The sequence below is a fragment of the Oncorhynchus keta genome, chromosome 36, assembly GCF_023373465.1.
Source record: "Oncorhynchus keta strain PuntledgeMale-10-30-2019 chromosome 36, Oket_V2, whole genome shotgun sequence".
Taxonomy (NCBI): Eukaryota; Metazoa; Chordata; class Actinopteri; order Salmoniformes; family Salmonidae; genus Oncorhynchus; species Oncorhynchus keta.
Window position 1 is genome coordinate 10,292,268 of NC_068456.1, and position 21,945 is coordinate 10,314,212.

General features: G+C 43.2%; 1 protein-coding gene across 1 annotated transcript; it reads left to right on the forward strand.

The window, feature by feature from the left end:
• The first annotated feature begins 1,292 nt into the window (after positions 1 to 1,292).
• dlk2 (delta-like 2 homolog (Drosophila)) lies at positions 1,293 to 20,786 on the forward strand. Its single transcript, XM_035754676.2, has 6 exons — positions 1,293 to 1,446; positions 5,851 to 5,943; positions 12,662 to 12,719; positions 16,418 to 16,548; positions 16,647 to 16,794; positions 17,498 to 20,786. Exons 2-6 carry the CDS (start codon positions 5,865 to 5,867, stop codon positions 18,297 to 18,299), a joined length of 1,218 nt encoding a protein of 405 aa, XP_035610569.1. The 5' UTR covers positions 1,293 to 1,446; positions 5,851 to 5,864; the 3' UTR covers positions 18,300 to 20,786.
• The last annotated feature ends 1,159 nt before the right edge of the window (positions 20,787 to 21,945 follow it).

The window sequence follows — 21,945 nt, forward strand, 5'->3', positions numbered from 1 at the left end:
ATTGCAGTCATTGACATCAATTGTGGCAATTTGGAATCAAAGGGGTTAGGCAGGCTTAGTAAAAAGACTAACAGAAGCCATATAATAATAAAAGACTAACAAAAAGCCATACACTCTCTGAAAGCAGGAAAGTGAATGATATTATTTTGCTGCTGTTTTTTTCCCAGGTGGAACAGATGCATCATAATCATGTAGTCTGAAACGAGTCACACAAATGTAAACATCAAATTGCCTGGTCAGATGGGTAGAATAATTGGCATGCCATTATCCCCAATATAAACACATGCGGGCAGATAGGCAGGCAGCAGAAAGCAGCACAGTTGAGTGTGCTTCTCCATTCGTCAGAATTTGGAGGGACATTATTTGTACACAGAGAGGGAGCCAGGTAGGCACACACCAGGACAGCTCTAAGGCTGTTTGGGTTGGGTGAAGTGGATGGAAGTCCTTGATGTGTTTTCCAGGAGCTGGTTGGGCTCCAAGAGTCAAATTGAAATGGGACTACAGACAATTTGAAAAACAAGCACCTGTAACCATTGTGTACTAAAAACAATGGTTAGCCACATTTAGCTGGATGAAGATATGTTTTCTCACAATATGCAGTAATAAGACACAACAGCCACTGTCAATTGTCACACATCTACAATACACACACACGCACGCACGCACGCACGCACGCACGCACGCACACACACACACACACACACACACACACACACACACACACACACACACACACACACACACACACACACACACACACACACACACACACACACACACACACAGTGTCTGCTGGAGGCAGTCGTCCAGGCATGTGGATGCCTGTTTTCTAAGGCACACAGCCATGAAATTGTGGAGATAATCCCCTGAAAAAAATGATCCTTTTCTTACTATCGCCTGCAGTGGAACGTGTGGGCACAGCAGCCCTCCAACCTCAGGAGCCCGATCTGTCGCTACAGCAACAGCCGTCCATTGACTAGCTCCACATTTCCAGGAGGCACAGAATATCAGCATGCACACATAAGGGTGCTTGATTGATATTCATTTCAAATATGTTTCTCGACTCTAGGGAGGTTGAGATTTTGAGAAACAGTGCCAGGAATTGATCACACAATCAGTTTGTGAGTCCAGTGGGGAATAGAAAGGAAGGTTATTGGCAGAAGTGATGAATGGAGATAAACACAAACTGTGCCTGTCCCTTTAAGAGCTGGTCCTTGGCAGGTCTGTGTTGTTAAGTGGGGAGGTGGATCCCTGCCTGTCTTTATTCTGCCTCTGTTTCTTTGACAGGATTTTTGATCAACAATCCCCTCCGTAATGTCTGCCTGCTCCTGAACATGTGTCTGTGTAGCTCTATTATGTGTTTTTAATACTTTGTGAGAGCATGTGTTCTAAATCATTCTACCTGAGGACTCTTATTCAGCGGTGAGGTGACCACCTTCAGCTCAGGTGTGTAAACATACATACAGTGTCTGTCGGTGTGTGTGTGTGTGTTTAAATTATTGTAACCTTTTCTAGACAATATCTTGCATTGTTTTGCAAATTAACCAGAATCGGGATTGCTTTTTAGGATGATACAGTACATGAAAATGTGTGTAGGCATCTTGGTGAGTTATCTAACCATCTGGATGGTGCTTTTATGTTTACGCATAATTGTGGCCTATCATTTGCATCCATCTTGGCATCTTCTTGTTCTACTTCAAACTGGATAATGAAAACATGTTGTGCCACGAACCTACATGGAAAACACACATTTCAACTACAGTAATGTAATAAGTAAGACGGTAATTACTGAATGAAACAAAACCAAGTTCATCTTCATTTTGATTAGATGGATATTTGTCAGTAGTGCAAATTTCTACAGTGTGGGTTTTATTGAATTCTACACAAAGTGGTGACTGTTAGCATTTCAAAATCAGCCTCTATGGTCTTGTTATTGTTCACTTTACCATGTACACAATCTTTTCAATCAACAATTCTAATTGTTGGATTTACAGTCAGTATTCTGAATACTGAGATGGATGTTTTACCCTTGCCACTCTATTAGCGTTTCAGTTACATGAGGACATGCTTCCAAATACAGTTGAAGTCGGAAGTTTACATACACCTTAGCCAAATGCATTTAAACTCAGTTTTTCATAATTCCTGACATTTAATCCTAGTAAAAATCCCCTGTTTTAGGTCAGTTAGGATCACCACTTTATTTTAAGAATGTCAAATGTCAGAATAATAGAGAATTATTTATTTCAGCTTTTATTTCTTTCATCACATTCCCAGTGGGTCAGAGGTTCACATACACTCAATTAGTATTTGGTAGCATTGCCTTTAAATTGTTTAACTTGGGTCAAATGCTTTCGGGTAGCCTTCCACAAGCTTCCAACAACAAGTTGGGTGAATTTTGGCCCATTCCTCCTGACAGAGCTGGTGTAACTGAGTCAGGTTTGTAGGCCTCCTTCTGCCCACATGTTCAATAGAATTGAGGTCAGGGCTGTGATGGCCACTCCAATACCTTGACTTTGTTGTCCTTACGCCATTTTTCCACAACTTTGGAAATATGCTTGGGCTCATTGTTCATTTGGAAGACCCATTTGCGACCAAGATGTCTTGAGATGTTGCTTCAATATATCCACATCATTTTCCTCCTCATGATGCCATCTATTTTGTGAAGTGCACCAGTCCCTCCTGCAGCAAAGCACCCCCACAACATGATGTTGCCACCCCCGTGCTTCACGGTTGGGGTGGTGTTCTTCGGCTTGCAAGCAACAGTTCTATTTTTGTTTCATCAGACCAGAGGACATTTCTCCAAAAAGTACGATCTTTGTCCCCATGTGCAGTTGCAAACCATAGTCTGGCGTTTTATGGCGATTTTGGAGCAGTGGCTTCTTCCTTGCTGAGCAGCTTTTCATGTTAGGTCGATATAGGACTCGTTCTACTGTGGACTTTTGTACCTGTTTCCTCCAGCATCTTCACAAGGTACTTTGCTGTTGTTCTGGGATTGATTTGCACTTTTCTCACCAAAGTTCGTTCATCTCTAGGAGACTGAACGCGTCTCCTTCCTGAGCGGTATGATGCCAGCATGGTCCCATGGTGTTTATACTTGCGTACTATTGTTTGTACAGATGAACGTGGAATCTTCAGCCGTTTGGAAATTGCTCCCAAGGATGAACCAGACTTGTGGAGGTCTACAATTTGTGGCTGATTTCTTTTGATTTTTCCATGATGTCAAGCAAAGAGGTACTGAGTTTGAAGGTAGGCCTTGAAATACATCTACAGGTATACCTCCAATTGACTCAAATTATGTAAATTAGCCTATCAGAAGCTTCTAAAGCCATGACATCATTTTCTGGAATTTTCTAAGCTGTTTAAAGGCACAGTCAACTTATTTTATGTAAACTTCTGACCCACTGGAATTGTGACACAGTGAATTATATGTGAAATAATCTGTCTGTAAACAATTGTTGGAAAAATTACTTGTGTCATGCTCAAAGTCCTTACCGACTTGCCAAAACTATAGTTTGTTAACAAGAAATGTGTGGAGTGGTTGAAAAACGAGTTTTAATGACTCCAACCTAAGTGTATGTAAACTTCCGACTTCAACTGTAGCCTCACACAAGTAGCACACACAAGTAGCACCTCCAATAAATTCATTATCAGACCAATTCCCACAGGAACAATTATTGAAAAATTATGTTCAAACAGTTTCTGGGGAAAATGTGAATGCTGTTTCTTAACAGGAAACGTGTAAATGGTGGCAGGCTTGTGAAAGAAAGAAAACTATGGTGTCAGGAATATCACAGGAGACCCTAATATCACACCGTGGCTTTGTCCTACAGATACACCATAGAGACAATCAGTCATTTACAGTTGCCACAGCGATAGAGCGACATTTAGCTAAAAAGACTATAAGTGAGTACAGGAGCGGGGTGAAATACAGGTCAAAGTGTTTATTATTCCTGTGATCTGAAATATAATTTGATTCAGCAGTAGAGCACAAAACAATTATGTTATAACCAAGGGAGAAAGGGGACCGGAGGTAGGCCTTATTATTAATGAAGAGAGCTGCACTCAAGTCTCTATTTAAAGCAGGTAACAGAGTGCCTCTTGTGGAAGATCTATTGAAGTCAGACCTGTATCTGATTGATGAAGAGCCAGGGCCAGGATGAGACGTGCTGCCTGCTGTTAGTATGTCTCCTCCTCAAGCAGTTATACCCTCAGATCTCTCTGACATTTTCTATCAACAAACTGACACATGGAAAATGTATCTTCAGAAAGGAGAACAGGTGAGAAATGGAAGGATCTCATTGTCATAATGTAGATGTTGTGTCAGAAAGGCCAGGACATGTTACATTTGGCATAGTTGGTCAGGTTTTTGTGAGCGTGAGAAACAAATCCATACGATTAATTTGTTGGGGTTGTATAACATTCTTGTCAACACTTGAGCCAGAACAGACAGCATAGCTGATAATTGACATGGAATCCAGAGCGCCAATGACAATGGACTGTGGCTGTTAAATGTGGCACGGGGAGAAAGCCCTCCTTATATGGAATTAAAACTCCTCTCAGGCTTCCCGTTCAAAGCAGGGCCCATGTTGGCTCTCATTAGCAGTTCACAGAACTCCATTAGGCTGTAGCAGGAACAGAGAAGGGCCCAGTTGGTGCCCACGGCCACATTCACAACGGCCATTCAACGGAATCTCAGAATGACAATTGGGAGATTACTGTGGAGGATATGAAAACTCCATCCAAGGGTAAGGCTGAAAAGTATAGCTCCCGACCCCTCGCTCTTAGTTTGCTCCATTCCAGGAAGAGCTGGAAAGGTCAACTTGCCACTGCATAGAAAAGTGAGGACAGCGCCTTCATCTGGATAAGGCATTTAGATGGACCTGGATAGGACCTGGATAGGGTCGAGTCGGCCGACTACCAAGTGGATATCAAAAATGTTCAAGTGCAAGTGCTGTGTGGCGGCAATGCAAATGTGATATACCTGAGTCACGGCATACTCTCGCCTTCTAAATGGTTTAGCAGACCACTGTAAGCAAAGAGACCAAGCTCACATGTCACATAGGTAACTAATAGCAACATGATAGAAACACACATTTGGAGGAGCAAGTTTATCTACTAAGCTTACATGCAGTATCACTGCACTGCTCTCAAGAAGCCATAATGATCATTGTTATCTTTCTAACGGAAGTTAAGTGACAGTGTGTATGATGGTCCTGAGAGAGAGGGGTGGCACTGGAATGGTGCGGTCTTTCTGTAAATGTCCAGTATTAAAGATTCACACAACAGTGTAAATTATTGAGTGAGTGTCTGTGGCCTGTCGAGCAGATCAGGTTTCTCTCAGTTTGATTTTTGGGGGGGGACTTGGTATTTTCGCGTTCCTGACTAACAGCACGCTTCATTTTGGTAGACTGAGTAAGCAAAGCCCTACTTCTGAGCTCGGGAACTACTGAGACATAGAGCTGAGTAATATGGGGAAAGAGATCTAGGCCGATACAAGGTTTTGTTGGAATCAGCAGTTGTAGGTGTCTCTCTCCAGGACCAACACTTGTCGTGGGATACCATCATGTCCGAGCTGATTTATAACTGGGACACCTGGTTAAGTGTCCTTTATCAGAACGATGACAGCAGGATAAGAGTTACGAGCCAAGATGTAATGACCCTGTAGGCCTCCGTGGCGGAATTTCTCACTCCTGTTCTGTAACCTTTGGAGACCCCTTTGTGGCCATAATCACGTTTGCCTTATGGTAGAGGTTTATGTCATGCCAAAGATAGATCTCCCTACATTCGAGTGTATTGGCACAAGGTAACCCCCCTACAGCCTAAAGAGGAATCTTCTGTGCTCTGTTTCAGATCCCGTTTGCACCATGCCTCTGAGAGACTCAGTCACCCCGCTGCTCTGGAGTTGCTGTGTACTAATGCTCATCCACCAATGCGAGGCTCAAGGTAAGGCATTTGCTGCATGTCAATTGGTGCCCTCAAGTAAGTCAGTGGCTCATTGCTAGCCAGTAGCCATCCACTACAGAAGTGGATGTATACCGGTGTGTACTTATTATAGTACATATATGTACTAATAGACAGAGAGCCCTGGGAACTGATACTGTATGCTGGGTAACTATCAGATTGAAGCCAAAGGCGCAATACAATTTCTGCTTGTTGATAAAAATTAACAAAACTCTGTTAAAAAACATGCAACATAAGTAGTTTGATCAATAATTTTGAAATAAAATATAAGTAAATCTAAAAAAGCAACTTAAAGGAGCACACTTAATAATAAAAAATATGCATATATTTTTGCGTGCAATAACGACGCTTTAGATCCGACTCAATAAAACAATGTTGAAAGCATGAAGTACAAAGATTCTTAACTGTATTTCAATTTAAACTTTGAACATTGCTGGCTGTGCATGAAGAATCATGCACGGAAGGGCAGGGACTGTTTAGTTTATTAGGGTTCGCATTAGCTACTTCACGTGCAGCAGCTACTCTTCCTGGGGTCCACGTAAAACATACAAATACATGACAAAGTAGAGAACAGTAATAGACAAGAAAAACATAAAATATGACATTACATTCAAAAAACAAAAACAAACATTTTATATATATATATATATAAAATGTTTGTTTTTGTTTTTTGAATGTAATGTCATGTTTTCTTTTCTTTCTTGAACTTTGCGACCTTTTGCCACATTTCAGGCTTCAAACATAAAGATATAAACCTGTATTTTTTTGTGAAGAATTAACAACAAGTGGGACACAATCATGAAGTGGAACGACATTTATTGGATATTTCAAACTTTTTTAACAAATCAAAAACTGAAAAATTGGGCGTGCAAAATTATTCAGGCCCTTTACTTTCAGTGCAGCAAACTCTCTCCAGAAGTTCAGTGAGGATCTCTGAATGATCCAATGTTGACCTAAATGACTAATGATGATAAATACAATCTACCTGTGTGTAATCAAGTCTCTGTATAAATGCACCTGCACTGTGATAGTCTCAGAGGTCCGTTAAAAGCGCAGAGAGCATCATGAAGAACAAGGAACACACCAGGCAGGTCTGAGATACTGTTGTGAAGAAGTTTAAAGCTGGATTTGGATATAAAAAGATTTCCCAAGCTTTAGACATCCCAAGGAGCACTGTGCAAGCGATAATATTGAAATGGAAGGAGTATCAGACCACTGCAAATCTACCAAGACCTGGCCGTCCCTCTAAACTTTCAGCTCATACAAGGAGAAGACTGATCAGAGATGCAGCCAAGAGGACCATGATCACTCTGGATGAACTGCAGAGATCTACAGCTGAGGTGGGAGACTCTGTCCATTGGACAACAACCAGTCGTATATTGCACAAATCTGGCCTTTATGGAAGAGTGGAAAGAAGAAAGCCATTTCTTAAAGATATCCATAAAAAGTGTTGTTTAAAGTTTGCCACAAGCCACCTGGGAGACACACCAAACATGTGGAAGAAGGTGCTCTGGTCAGATGAAACCAAAATTGAACTTTTTGGCAACAATGCAAAACGTTATGTTTGGCGTAAAAGCAACACAGCTCATCACCCTGAACACACCATCCCCACTGTCAAACATGGTGGTGGCAGCACCATGGTTTGGGCCTGCGTTTCTTCAGCAGGGACAGGGAAGATGGTTAAAATTGATGGGAAGATGGTTGGAGCCAAATACAGGACCATTCTGGAAGAAAACCTGATGGAGTCTGCAAAAGACCTGAGACTGGGACAGAGATTTGTATTCCAACAAGACAATGATCCAAAACATAAAGCAAAATCTACAATGGAATGGTTTAAAAATAAACATATCCAGGTGTTAGAATGGCCAAGTCAAAGTCCAGACCTGAATCCAATCGAGAATCTGTGGAAAGAACTGAAAACTGCTGTTCACAAATGCTCTCCATCCAACCTCACTGATCTCGAGCTGTTTTGCAAGGAGGAATGAGAAAAAATGTCAGTCTCTCGATGTGCAAAACTGATAGAGACATACCCCAAGCGACTTACAGCTGTAATAAGCAGCAAAAGGTGACACTACAAAGTATTAACTTAAGGGGGCTGAATAATTTTGCACGCCCAATTTTTCAGTTTTTGATTTGTTAAAAAAGTTTGAAATATCCAATAAATGTCGTTCCACTTCATGATTGTGTCCCACTTGTTGTTGATTCTTCACAAAAAAATACAGTTTTATATCTTTATGTTTGAAGCCTGAAATGTGGCAAAAGGTCACAAAGTTCAAGGGGGCCGAATACTTTCGCAAGGCACTGTATATATATATATATATATATATATATATGGGAAAGACACCAAGAGACAACAGTAATACTATTTACGCACTATTCATATATACTGTGAGGACACACACACACTCTAACACACATATTGTTTTGTATTGCTTGTATTATTTTTTGTTGTTGTGTTGTTTGTATATATGTTTGTGTTTTACACTTCTGGGATTTTCGTTGTCTATCTGTGTTTTGTCTTTTTTTTGTGGACCCCAGGAAGAGTAGCAGCTGTTTCTGCATAAGCGAATGGGGATCCAAATAAACAAATAAAAGTGTTGAATCAGTCATAATCTGCCCTCAGTATGGAGTGCAATAGCAGAGAAGTTTTTCTTTCCTTCTCCCTCCCTTGTGAACTCAACTGTGAAATTCCTGTCTGGTTACAGAATGTGATTCATTTTTGCGTTGGCCCCTTGGGGTGAGAAGGGGAGCCGTGATGTGGTATGAGGCATTGTGTCAAGAGGTGTGTGACACGTGTCAGAGAACAGATGTCTGACCCTAGATCGAGCGGCAGGAAAGCCCTCTGTGTCACAGCAGTAGCTACTAGCCATGGGGTTTGCGTTAAGGATAAAGGGTCGAACAGTCCGTCTGTGTCTTTAGGCCCCGCCAGGAGCCTCAGAGCCAGGGGATGGTGGCTGATGATCCCTACTCGGCCGTCTTGCCTAAATATTTTTCTAGCGCCACAAGCAGCTGAGTGGATCCAGAGATTAAATGATCCTTAATTTCTCAGGGATCTTGTTACGACTCCATCATCTCCTTCAGACACTGGCGGCCCTTCGCACGTCCCTCCTCACCTCCCCTTCCTCCTCAAACTGAACTCAGGGCACACACACGTTCACACACTCCTTGGAGCTTGGGCTGGTGGCAGGCACACGGCCCGTCTGGGGATCAAAATGGAGGAAACCCAAACCTGTACTGTGTGTATGACTGGCACCAGAGCTCTGGCCGGGGGGAGGATGGGGGGGGAGATAAAGTTTCATGGCCAGGGTTAAATTTAGATCCCCCTGGTTTTAACACGGAGAGACTCGTGTGAACTACCCCCCCAGAGGAGCACCGGGGAGCTTGCAGGCCCTGGGGGCCAGCCTAGGGAAGAAAATAGCACCTGTCCCCCCATGATTAGATGGCAAATCAGAAGCTCTTAAATAACACTGCTCCAGACAAAGGGCATTGTGTTTAACAGTTGGTGGTCCAGTCATTATTTCCGTGATTATCATGGTGATACATAAGCTGGTGACAAGGCGCTGTCCAAGGCCTGGATACGTACGATATCACCAACAAGCATTCTATGAATGACAAGTTGACAACTTACAGTAAGTATACTGTATATACCGTTACACAGTGGTCATTATTTCTATTTTGACAATGCTTATACTATACTGATTTTTTTTGTTATCTTGCTCAATCATCAAGCAGCTGGGGACTTCGTCCTGATTAGTTCAGGACTATTTATCCTGATTCCAAGTCTTCCAGGAATCAGTCTGTTGCTGATTCTGAGCCCAAGGCCTATTTGGGGTTGTGTGTGCCTTTATGGTCCCAGTCTTAGCAGAGCCGGAGGGAACTTATTACAAACACACAGAGTTCACCACAGGGACAGGGAATGGAGCAGACCAGACAGGCTTCCCTCGCAAACAGTGGCTGGGATTGGGCCACTCTGACTTGCTGCAGGGCCAGCAGCAGAAATGAGAGGCAGGCTGCTGTACATGCCAGGAGGCTGACTTGTCTCATCAGTCTATCCACACTCTGCAGTGATCAGACGGCTGTCTGTCTGTGCACCATGGCCTGCTCAGTCCCTCCCTATGGACATGTGCCTTTGACGCACCCCCATCCTGCATACTCCTCCTCTCTGTCCCCTCTCACTCTCTTCTCAATCATTGTGATGCTCACTGTGGCCCAACTCTTCCATCCCCTTAAACTCTCTATTTGTCTTTCTTCCTGCCAGATGTAACACAGTTCACACAGCACTTCAAGAGGCTTTGAAGTTTACTCTAATAAAAGGGAAATACAATGGTCTCCATGTAGCTTTAACACTAGGGAGGATGATAAATCAGAGAGCTCTCTGCTCTTCAGCAAATAACAGAAATATGCTCCCATCCTAACCTGAGGCACTGGCAGCATGGGATAAATGGCATCTGAAGGATTGTTGATGGTGTGTACTGTGACATCCTCCGTGCCATTTCAGGACAATGTACAGGCCAGGCAAATGGCTGGATCAGGGGTCAATTCAACTGTAATTGCTTTGCTTTGCGTACACAGTAGCATTTAAACCAATTTATTTCCCATGGTCCTATAAAATTGCTAAATCTTTCTAGATAGACATACATATGTATGGGCAGGTTTAATTAGATTCAGCCCCAAGTCATATAAGATGCCACATCTCTTAATGCGTGTTGAATGCAACATGCTTTTAAATGAGCACAGTTTCATTTTTGAATGCCCCCCCAAAAAATAAGGTCTCTGAAAATATAACAGCTTACTGCAGTATTCCCCATTGTCTGTGGGATTTATTGTTTTAATAAACTTCCCTGTTTAGAATACATGAGCTAATACTGGGCTTTCCCAGCTGTCTGTATTTAAGAGATGACGGTTTCTGAACTGCTTCACCATTCTCAGATAACAGTTAGTACTTCTCAGCTGTTCCCGCGATGGCGATGGGAAAGCCAAGCCTTTCATTGTTCAAGGTCCGCCATGTTCCCACGAACACAGGGCTTACTGCAAGCCCACTGTCGTGTTGTTCATGGAAAATGCCTGCCATTCCACATCAAACCAATGAGCGTCTGCATTGTATGCACACGCAACCGCAGGATAAACCAATTGTCTTCTGGTACAGATTATAATTGCCAAAGTTACAACTATTCTAAATGTTGAGATGTGAAAACGGAACAAAAGGAAGAAATATAGTCTGTTTAGCTGAGAAACTAAAGCTAACAACACAGGCTATACTGAAATATTTCCTACTGTATATTAAAGACAGAATTTGTACACGTTACTGTTTAGGAACAGAAATGGAATATAGTCTGCTGTAAGAACACTGCTCTAAAAATCCCTCAAAGTCCACCTCTCTATAGTGACAGGGTTTTGGATGTGTATAGTACTACAGTGTGGGACTGTTTGTGAATTCCAGTGGGGTTTGGGCAGTTTGTGCGGGTGGAGACATGACTGCACGGCATTCCTCTCCTCCCACCGCACACGTTCCCCTCGTGCTGCTGACTGCTACACACGCACCCCACACACCCTACCTGGCAAACCCCCATTATTTACCAAAGCCAAATGCAGACAGTACATTGGTATGCCTAAGGCCAGCCAAATCCACTAGTAACAACTGAGGACAATAACAGATGACTCGCATATCCCTTTAGCAGAAGTTCAAATGCTTGCCAGTTTAAGGGGACGTTTTAATAACTCAGCAATGCAGCTGTATTTTCCTTTCTGAAACCTTCTGTGGCTCAGTTGGTAGAGCATGGCGCTTGTAACGCCAGGGTAGTGGGTTCGATTCCCGGGACCACCCATACGTAGAATGTATGCACACATGACTGTAAGTCGCTTTGGATAAAAGCATCAGCTAAATGGCATATATTATTATTATTATTATAAACCAATACCATATAACTCATAGTCAGATACAATCATATGAAACCCCAAGTCAAATCAAACTGTGTGCCTCGTCATGTGGGCTTCGTCGAACCTCGTCACCACTCTCCCAGAAATCTGTCTGGTGGACGAGGCTGGCTTCGATTGACATTTTTTTTTTCACTGTTGTTTCGTCGTAACAAATGAGTCGCCCTGTAAAAGGCAGATTCTCAGATGCCTGTCTGTCTGTCTGAGCAGCAGCTCAAAGTTCCCCAGCAGTTGCACTGAGGAGTCATCGCACAGTCTCCGTGGAAGACAAGCTCTTGTAAAGTAACACTGCGCACACGGACGACCGACTGCCTAGGGTTAGAGGTCAAAGTGCCGTCAGCGTCCCATCGAGCCCTGAAACCCCTCAAGCATCACTCAAACAGCGGTCATTCAGATAAGCTTATTCTGACTTTACAATTATCGAACCACAAGTGTATTTCTCAGATACTGTTGTGGTAGAAATAGTTGTGGTAGAAAATGTATTCGCTTGGTTGGGATAAATGGCATATATTATATTAGGAATAAACACCCTGAATTCAATTGAGTTTTATAGAGCATAAAATGTATTTATTATCAGCTGCTGGAGAGAAAAATAGCTGTGGGGTACATGCATACAAAAAGCAGAAATATCACAGATAAGGCAAATGAATCTGTTCCGCGAATAATAGCCATATCTAATCAATGACAAGTATTAAGTCTGAACGTCAGGATATCACTGGTACATCTGGGATCTTTCTCTGAAATGAGTGTTTCCTTTCTCTTGCAGCTCTAAACTGCACGTGTAATGTGACCAATAGTCGGTGTGACGAGAATGCGGTGTGCAGGTAAGGAGAAACTTGATGGAAGATGCATCCATCTTTAATATGTCTAAAATACGATACAGTGCCTTCGGAAAGTATTCAGACCCCTTGACTTTTTCCATAATTTCTTAGGTTACAGTCTTACTCTAAAATGTATGAAATTGTTGTTTTTCCTTATCAATCAACACATGATGCCCCATAATGACAAAGCAAAAACAGCTTTTTAGACATTTTTGCTAATTTATAAAAAGTTTAAACAGAAATATCACATTTACATTAATATTCAGACCCGTTCCTCAGTACTTTGTTGAAGCACCTTCGGCAACAATAACAGCCTCGAGTCTTCTTGGGTATGACTCTACAAGCTTGACACACCTATATTTGGGAAATTTCTCCCAGTCTTCTCTGCAGATCTTCTCAAGCTCTGTCAGGTTGGATGGGGAGCGTTGCTGCACAGCTATGTTCAGGTCTCTCCAGAGATGCTCGATCAGGTTCAAGTCCGGGCTCTGGCTGGGCCACTCAAGGACATTCAGAAACTTGTCCCAAAGCCACTCCTGCATTGTCTTGGCTGTGTGCTTAGTGTCGTTATCCTGTTGGAAGGTGAACTTTCGCCCCAGTCTGAGGTCCTGAGCGCTCTGAAGCAGGTTTTCATCAAGGATCACTCTGTACTTTGCTTCGTTCATCTTTGCCTCGATCCTGACTAGTCTCCCAGTCCCTGTCACTGAAAAACACCCCCGCAGTATGATGTTGTCACCATGCTTCACCGTAAGGATGGTGCCAGGCTTCCTCCAAATGTGACACTTGGCATTCAGGCCAAAGAGTTGAATCCTGGTTTCATCAGACCAGAGAATCGTGTTTCTCATGCTCTGAGAGTCTTTAGGTGCCTTTTGGAAAACTCCAAATCGGCTGTCATGTGCCTTTACTGAGGAGTGGTTTCCGTCTGGCCACTCTACCATAAAGGCCTGATTGGTGGAGTGCTGCAGAGATGTTTGTCCTTCTGGAAGGTTCTTCCATCTCCACAGAGGACCTCTGGAGCTCTGTCAGAGTGACCATCGGGTTCTTGGTCACCTCCCTGACCAAGGTCCTTCTCTCCCTATTGCTCAGTTTGGCCGGGAGGGCAGCTCTAGGAAGTTTCTTGGTGGTTTCAAACTTCTTCCATTTAAGAATGATGGAGGCCACTGTGTTCTTGGGGACCTTCAATGCTGCCGAAATTGTTTGGTACCCTTCCCCAGATCTGTGCCTCAACACAATCCTGTCTCGGAGTTCTACAGACAATTCCTTCGACCTCATGGCTTGATTTTTGATCTGACATGCACTGTCAACTGTGGGACCTTATATAGACAGGTGTGTGCCTTTCAAAATCAAGCCTTTCCAAATCAAATCAATTGAATTACCTCAGGTAGACTCCAATCAAGTTGTAGAAACATCTCAAGGATGATCAATGGAAACAGGATGCACCTGAGCTCAATTTCGAGTCTCATAGCAAAGGGTCTGAATACTTATGTAAATAAGGTATTTCATTTTTTTTGCAAACATTTCTAAAAACCTGTAGATTGCTGAGGATTTTTCTTATTTAATCCATTTTAGAACAAGGCATTAACATAACAAAGTGGAAAAAGTCAAGGGGTCTGAATACTTTTCGAAGGCACTGTATATCTTAATGTGTTGCCTATGACAAGCATACAGTTGAAGTCGGAAGTTTACATACACCATAGCCAAATACATTTAAACTCAGTTTTTCACAATTCCTGCCATTTAATCCTTGTAAAAAATCCCTGTCTTAGGTCAGTTAGGATCACCACTTCATTTTAAGAATTTGAAATATCAGAATAATAGTAGAGAGAATGATTTATTTCAGCTTTTATTTCTTTCATCACATTCCCAGTGAGTCAGAGGTTTACATACACTCATTTAGTATTTGGTAGTATTGCCTTTACATTCTTTAACTTGGGTCAAACGTTTCAGGTAGCCTTCCACAAGCTTCCCACAATAAGTTGGGTGAATTTTGGTCAATTCCTCCTGACAGAGCTGGTGTAACTTAGTCAGGTTTGTAGGCCTCCTTGCTCGCACACGCTTTTTCAGTTCTGCCCACCTAATTTTCTATAGGATTGAAGTCAAGCCAATACCTTGACTTTGTTGTCCTTAAGCCATTTTGCCACAACTTTGGAAGTATGATTGGGGTCAATGTCCATTTGGAAGACCCATTTGCGACCAAGCTATAACTTCCTGACTGATGTCTTGAGATGTTGCTTCAATATATCCACATAATTTTCCTTCCTCATGAGGCCATCTATTTTGTGAAGTGCACCAGTCCCCCCCTGCAGCAAAGCACCCCCACAACATGATGCTGGATGGTCATTATGGCCAAACAGTTCTATTTTTGTTTCATCAGACCAGAGGACATTTCTCCAAAAAGTACAGTTGCAAACTGTAGTCTGGCTTTCTAATGCAGTTGCAAACTGCGAGATGTAGTCTCGCTTTATAATGGCAGTTTTGGAGCAGTGACTTCTTCCTTGCTGAGCGGCCTTTCAGGTTATGTCGGTATAGGACTCTTTTTTACTGTGGATATAGATACCTTTGTACCTGTTTCCTCCAGCATCTTCACAAGGTCCTTTGCTGTTGTTCTGGGATTGATTTGCACTTTTCGCACCAAAGTACGTTCATCTCAAGGAGACAGAACGCGTCTCTTTCCTGAGCGGTATGACGCCTGTGTGGGCCCATGGTGTTTTTACTTGGGTACTATTGTTTGTACAGATTAACGTGGTATCTTCAGGCGTTTGGAAATTGCTCCCAAGGATGAACCAGACTTGTGGATGTCTACAACAACAAAAATGATGATTTCTTTTGATTTTGCCATGATGTCAAGCAAAGAGGCACTGGGTTTGAAGGTAGTACTTGAAATACATCCACAGGTACACCTCCAATTGACTCAAATTATGTCAATTAGCCTATCAGAAGCTTCTAAAGCCATGGCATCATTTCCTGGAATTTTCCAAGCTGTTTAAAGGCACAGTCAACTTAGTGTATGTAAACGTCTGACCCACTGGAATTGTGATACAGTGAATTATAAGTGAAATAATCTGTCTGTAAACAATTGTTGGAAAAATTACTTAACCTAACTACTTGCCAAAACTATAGTTTGTTAACTAGAAATTTGTGGAGTGGTTGAAAAACGAGTTAATGACTCCAACCTAAGTGTATGTAAACTTCCAACTTCAACTGTATATGACAAACATATAAAGCCATCATTCAGATATTCTGGTGTCAATTATGTCCTTTAGAGCGGTTCGCACTCACAAAATCTATGGAGTATTTCTACGAAAGAACATTCTACGAATGTTCATATTTATGTGCCTCACAGATGCTGTACAGAGCAGCGCATTGCAAAAGTTATTTTGTTAAGTATGGGCGCCCTCCTGTGTCCATTGCGGAGGGTAAGAGTGGCCCTGCAATTTTTGATTATGCCACTGTATATAACTCTATATCAGTGGAGGCTGCTGAGGGGAGGCTCATAATAATGGCTGGAATGGAGTAAATGGAATGGCATCAAACCATGTATTTGATGTGTTTGACACCATTCCACTGATTCCGCCCCAGCCATTACCATGAGCCCATCCTCCCCAATTAAGGTGCCACCAACCTCCTGTGCTGTATATCTCCATCATGAGGCTCTGTTGGCTATAGAGTTGAGAGCTGATCTAATTGGCTGTGCTCTATTCCAGGTGTGACCCGGGTTGGGAGGGGCAGCAGTGCAACGTCTGTGTGAGAATGCCAGGCTGTGTCCATGGATCATGTCATCAACCCTGGCAATGCACCTGTGAGCCTGGATGGGCAGGGCGCTTCTGCGACAAAGGTGACAGAAAATCTTTGTATGTATCAGACCATGATAATTGTATTTATTCAGTGAGTGGTAGAGCAGTACGTATTCACCACTTCTCTCCTCTGCTTCAGATGTCCATGTGTGTACAAATGAGGCACCTTGTCAGAACGGTGCCACTTGTTACGTCAACGTTTCAGGGGAATACTCCTGCCTCTGCCCCGAGGGATTTCACGGGAGGAACTGCGAGCACAAGACAGGACCCTGTCATAAGACCGGCAGGTGAGTTCACTTAGCAACACACTCGAAAACAATCTATGGAACAAGTTTGTCTCAGGCCTGCTGCTTCTGCCTTAATCAAAACAAACCACAAGTTCAACCCCAACCAGTGACTCAACTAGTGGTCATTTTAGACTTTTCAATGGGAAACTAGCTATACTATTAGTGTGTGTAAATTACAATCAATCAGTTGTTCTCTCAATGAGTGTGTTTCAGTGTGTGTGTGGGTTTTGACTGTGTGGTGTCCCAGCTGGTCCCCTGATGGCAGTCAAAAACATGCAGACTGGCACGGGCCATGTAGCAGCCTGGTCAATTTGTATCCACTGCAATCATGTGATTTAATGGGCTCATTATTGGCCAAGTGAGTGGCTTACTAGTGCTAAGAAACACAATGAAGCCAGGCATCTACACTACAGCCCCCATGGAGTTCCCAAATCACTGGCTAAACGGTTACCAGGGAAACCATACAGGCCAAGGCACAGACTCTGGGGCAGATTTGTCTTAAAGTGCCAAATCAATGCCTGATTGAATGTAATCACTGATCATCACAGAGTAAGCGCCACACATTTACTTACAAATCAGTTGGATGTCCAGGCCCATATGAACAGGCTTGGGTTAAGTAATCAATTCAGCACTGAAAATCTATTCAGTTATTCAGATAATTTATCTCAGGGTTTTTAGTGCTTATGTTGTCTTTATCTTTCAGGTCTTCGTGTAAGAATGGCGGGCAGTGTGAGGACAGTGGCGGTTATGCTCCAGAGCTCTCCTGCCGCTGCCTGGCAGGCTTCACCGGGCCACGTTGCGAGAACAACATGGACGACTGCCTGATGCGCCCCTGTGGTAACGGTGCCACCTGCCTGGATGGCATCAACCGCTTCTCCTGCCTCTGTCCCGAGGGCTTCACGGGCCGGTTCTGCACCGTCAACCTGGATGACTGTGCCAGCCAACCTTGCCTTAATGGAGGGCGCTGTCTGGACCGTGCCAGCACCTTCCACTGCCTCTGCAAGCCTGGGTTCACTGGCAGGACCTGCGAGGTGCCCTTAAGGAGCCCAGAGAGCCAAGCGCCCATCAGCAGCTCCCATGACTGGGCTGGGGGAGGTGGGGGCTTGGGAAGGGTAACTCAGTCCAGGCCAGACCAGGACATCACGAGGGGGGACAATAATAGTGGAGACAGGCTGCTTAAGATCTCTGTGAAGGAGGTTGTGACCCAGTGGGGCTCGTCTGGCCTATCAGAGGTGCAGCTCATCACCCTCCTGGTGCTGGGGGGCATGACACTTGCCGTGGTGGTGCTCACAGCTGGCCTGGTGCTGAGGGGACATTGGCAGGACCACTGTGCAAGCTGCAGGTGCGGCCCCACCGCCCACCTGCACCCTCTGAAACACCGAGACCGCCAGCCACCCCCGCAGAGCCACCTAGTCACAGTGGAGCAGGAGTGTAAGATCAGCTTCCTGCACACGCCCACAACCCCAGAACTGGAGAAGAAGAAACTGAACACTGAGGTGATTTAGGTTATGTTTACTACCTCCACAGCCCTGAACACAGGACACAGACTGCTCTCAGCAGAGGGAAAGCCATGCTTTTATCCCAGCCCTGCCTCCATGACTGATTCTCTTCAGTACTGACAGTCAAAATAAAGATAACATACCGACCTAGGTATCGAAACCTAAAGAGACGCAGCACCAAGAAGGGACCAGTGGGTCTGTTCAAGGGTAAAGGAGTGTCAAACACATTCTCTTAACAAAAGGAGCGTAGTCCTAATATTATGGATTATTTGTTGACCAGAGGGGTAAAGCGGAGGTACATTGTGAAATATACTCAAGTCCTTTGGTTACTTGTCACGGACAACCAATGTGTAATTTGTCCGTCCACAAAATCAGATGATTTGATTTGTTGGCATGAACTGCATGTAAGACAGGCCTACTGACAGACAGCTTTGGAATGCAAGCCGAGACAATGCCCTTGTTATGTCAACCTAATTGGTGTACTGGTATTTGTCACTGCTGTTCTCATCACGATATTAGGCCAAAATGTTAGACATGAATGAATCTACCCATATTTTTCCAAATGGGCTCTGACCTCGGAACAAGCTCTGCAAGTGAGCAGAATTCAGACATGCAGACAAATGATTGCCTGAATTCATGTTGTTTTAACAGTGTACTTTTAATACCACAGACTCAAGATCTGCAACACCTCAACACCTACTTCATTTAAGTAACTGTTCAGTGATTCCAGATTTCTATGAAATATGACCTATAATTAATTACAATATGAGTAAAATAGTTTTCCTTCCAAAAAAGTGTAATTATGTATGTAAAAAAAAATCTTATTTTCTGTGTTGGAATGGTGTGGACGTACCCCATAGAGTTAGATAGAGGCACGGGCATTGCCATTTAGGGCTTTCAACATTTTAAGGTAGTCAACAGGGTTGTACTTTCTATGGGTTACGGAAGGATGACATGATTCCATCCAGGTCATCAGGAGGGATCAGCCAATGAATTATACTTGTGAGAAAACACTAGGTGGCCGTATGTACCTTTTCAGTTTGTTTGTCAACTCATAGAAGTAGTAGAAGAAGAATATTGACTACTTCAAAATAAAGATGTCCTTAATGGCGCTGCCTGTACGCTCACAGATGCCATCATGGGATATACACTGAGTGTACAAAACATTAGGAACAGGTCTCCTGGATGGCAGTCTCTGGGTTCGTGCCCAGGCTCTGACGCAGCCGGCTGCGGCAGGGAGGTCCGTGGGGCGACGCACAATTGGCCTAGCATCGTTCGGGTTAGGGAGGGTTTGGCCGGTAGGGATATCCTTGTCTCATCACGCAATAGCGACTCCTGTGGCGGGCCGGGCGTAGTGCACGCTAACCAGGTCGCCAGGTACACAGTGTTTCCTCCGACACATTGGGGCTGGCTTCCGGGTTGGATGCGCGCTGTGTTAAGAAGCAGTGCGGCTTGGTTGGGTTGTGTTTCGGAGGACACGTGGCTTTCCCGTGCGGGAGTTGTAGCGATGAGACAAGATAGTAACTACTAACAATTGGATACCACGAAATTGGGGAGAAAAGGGGATAAAATAAAAATAAAACATTAGGAACCCCTGGCCTTTTATTTCCAATCAGTGTAGTTGAAGGTTAGGAGACAGGTTAAAGAAGGATTTTGAAGCCTTGAGACATGGATTGTGTTTGTGCCATACAGAGGGTGAATGGGCGAGACAACAGATTTAAGTGCCTTTGAACGGGGTATGGTGCCAGGCGCACCAGTTTGAGTGTGTTTTCACGCTCAACAGTTTCCCATGTGTATCAAGAATGATCCAAAGGACATCCAGCCAACTTGACATAACTGATGGAAGCATTGGAGTCAGCATGGGCCAGCATCCCTGTGGAACGCTTTCGACACCTTGTAGAGTCCATGCCCTGACAAATTTAGGTTTTTCTGAGGGAAAGATGTTCCTAATGTTTTGTACACTCAGTGTATATAAAGATGATATCTCCATCTATCACTGTGGACAACAACAGAATGATGTGAGTGTATACCGGTCATTAAAAATATTCATGTGTAGACTGCTGATTGGAAAACTCATTCTTCTATGAGGAAATAGCAAGCATTTTTTAAATATTCTGTTTGAGATACACGTTTGAGGTGGGGACTTCATGTTTTTAAATTTATTTATGCTTTGGCCACATGAGTATAGAATGAGTCAACAACATTATTTGGGTATTAGTTAACATAATATGAACTTTTAAGAGTGAGATTTTCACTGGACAGTTACTTTAAATTATAATTGTATCATTTTGTAAAAAGTAATATTGAAAATGAATTTGTGACCTGTTTACTTTTGTATGGTGTTTAATAGTGAATAACAATATGGATTTGCTTAACAGTATTCTGAAGCTGTACATTTTATTTATTTTCTGTAATTTATTATAGAATGTGGTCTATTTGCAATGAGTCTTATTTTTTTATACTGAATTGTCTGCAATAAAGTTGTGAACTGTTTTCTGTACAAAGTGCTGTAATGACTGCCGAAAATGCTTCCAATGCAGTGTAGATAGAGCCAGGATACAGATAACAGGTACAGAAGATCTAAGAACACATACCTGGCTTTATCCCTAAATTACATGACCTCAGCGTGACAGGTCAATTCAATCAAGAAATTGAAAACAACACATTGATCGTCCATTTACCTATGATACTGTACCTTCTTCGCTACAAGGTGTCACATTTTTTTTTTCAAAGAATTCTGAATGTCTATTTTCCAGGAGACAAACACCAATGGTTCAGACTTAGCACTTTATACCATCACTGTTATAGACCTGCAGTCTTTTCTAGCAAGCAATTGTTTCTACATAATTTGAGACTTACCCTTTAAGTTTCCCTGAATCTCTGTGCTCTTATCCCACCATAAACATTTCCTCAGCTCCCAAGCCCCTGAATTGACCAAATAATGCCCGGTGGGGGTGAAATGTGACCTGACCCCACCCTGACATAATATCCAGCAGAGGAAGTTACGGAGACCCCAAGAATAACCTGAAACTAGAATACTCACTTCCTGTGGGAAAGAGGTCCAGACAGTTCCCTCCTCAGGTTCACCACACAGGAATGATAGAGCTACTCTGTAACATGCATGTCATCACAACACAAGTTCCCGTAAGATAGCATTGTTGGAATCAATGTTAGAACACACCAAAATCACTGTCATTTTACCAATTGAAAAGTCAAGCCCTGGACCAAACACACAATGAGATAAACCAGCAGCCAGCACAAGGAAATGTAGTTGTCTATACTCTCATTGAAGTTTTCACTGACCTTTGGCCAGTTATTCAGTGCCCTAATCACTGCCGACGAGAATTTGTTCCTGAAGCAGATGGTTTGCTCTGGGAGCCTAATGGTGTGCCTCCAACTCGGTACAACATCATCATAGCTGTGCTCTGTCAACTGGTACTGATGTGAAACAAATGGGAAGTGTTTACTGATGTATGATGGTCCATAAACAGTCATGCATTCAGATTCGATAAAATATGAGCTAGTGAGCCTGAGGAAACCCATCAGGTTGTTTTAGGAGAGGTGCAACATCCCTCTTTGGTTGATATTAGTCCTCTATGGCCTTTCATTGGCAGAAATTAAAATGACTGTCCTAATTTTGTAATGAACACAA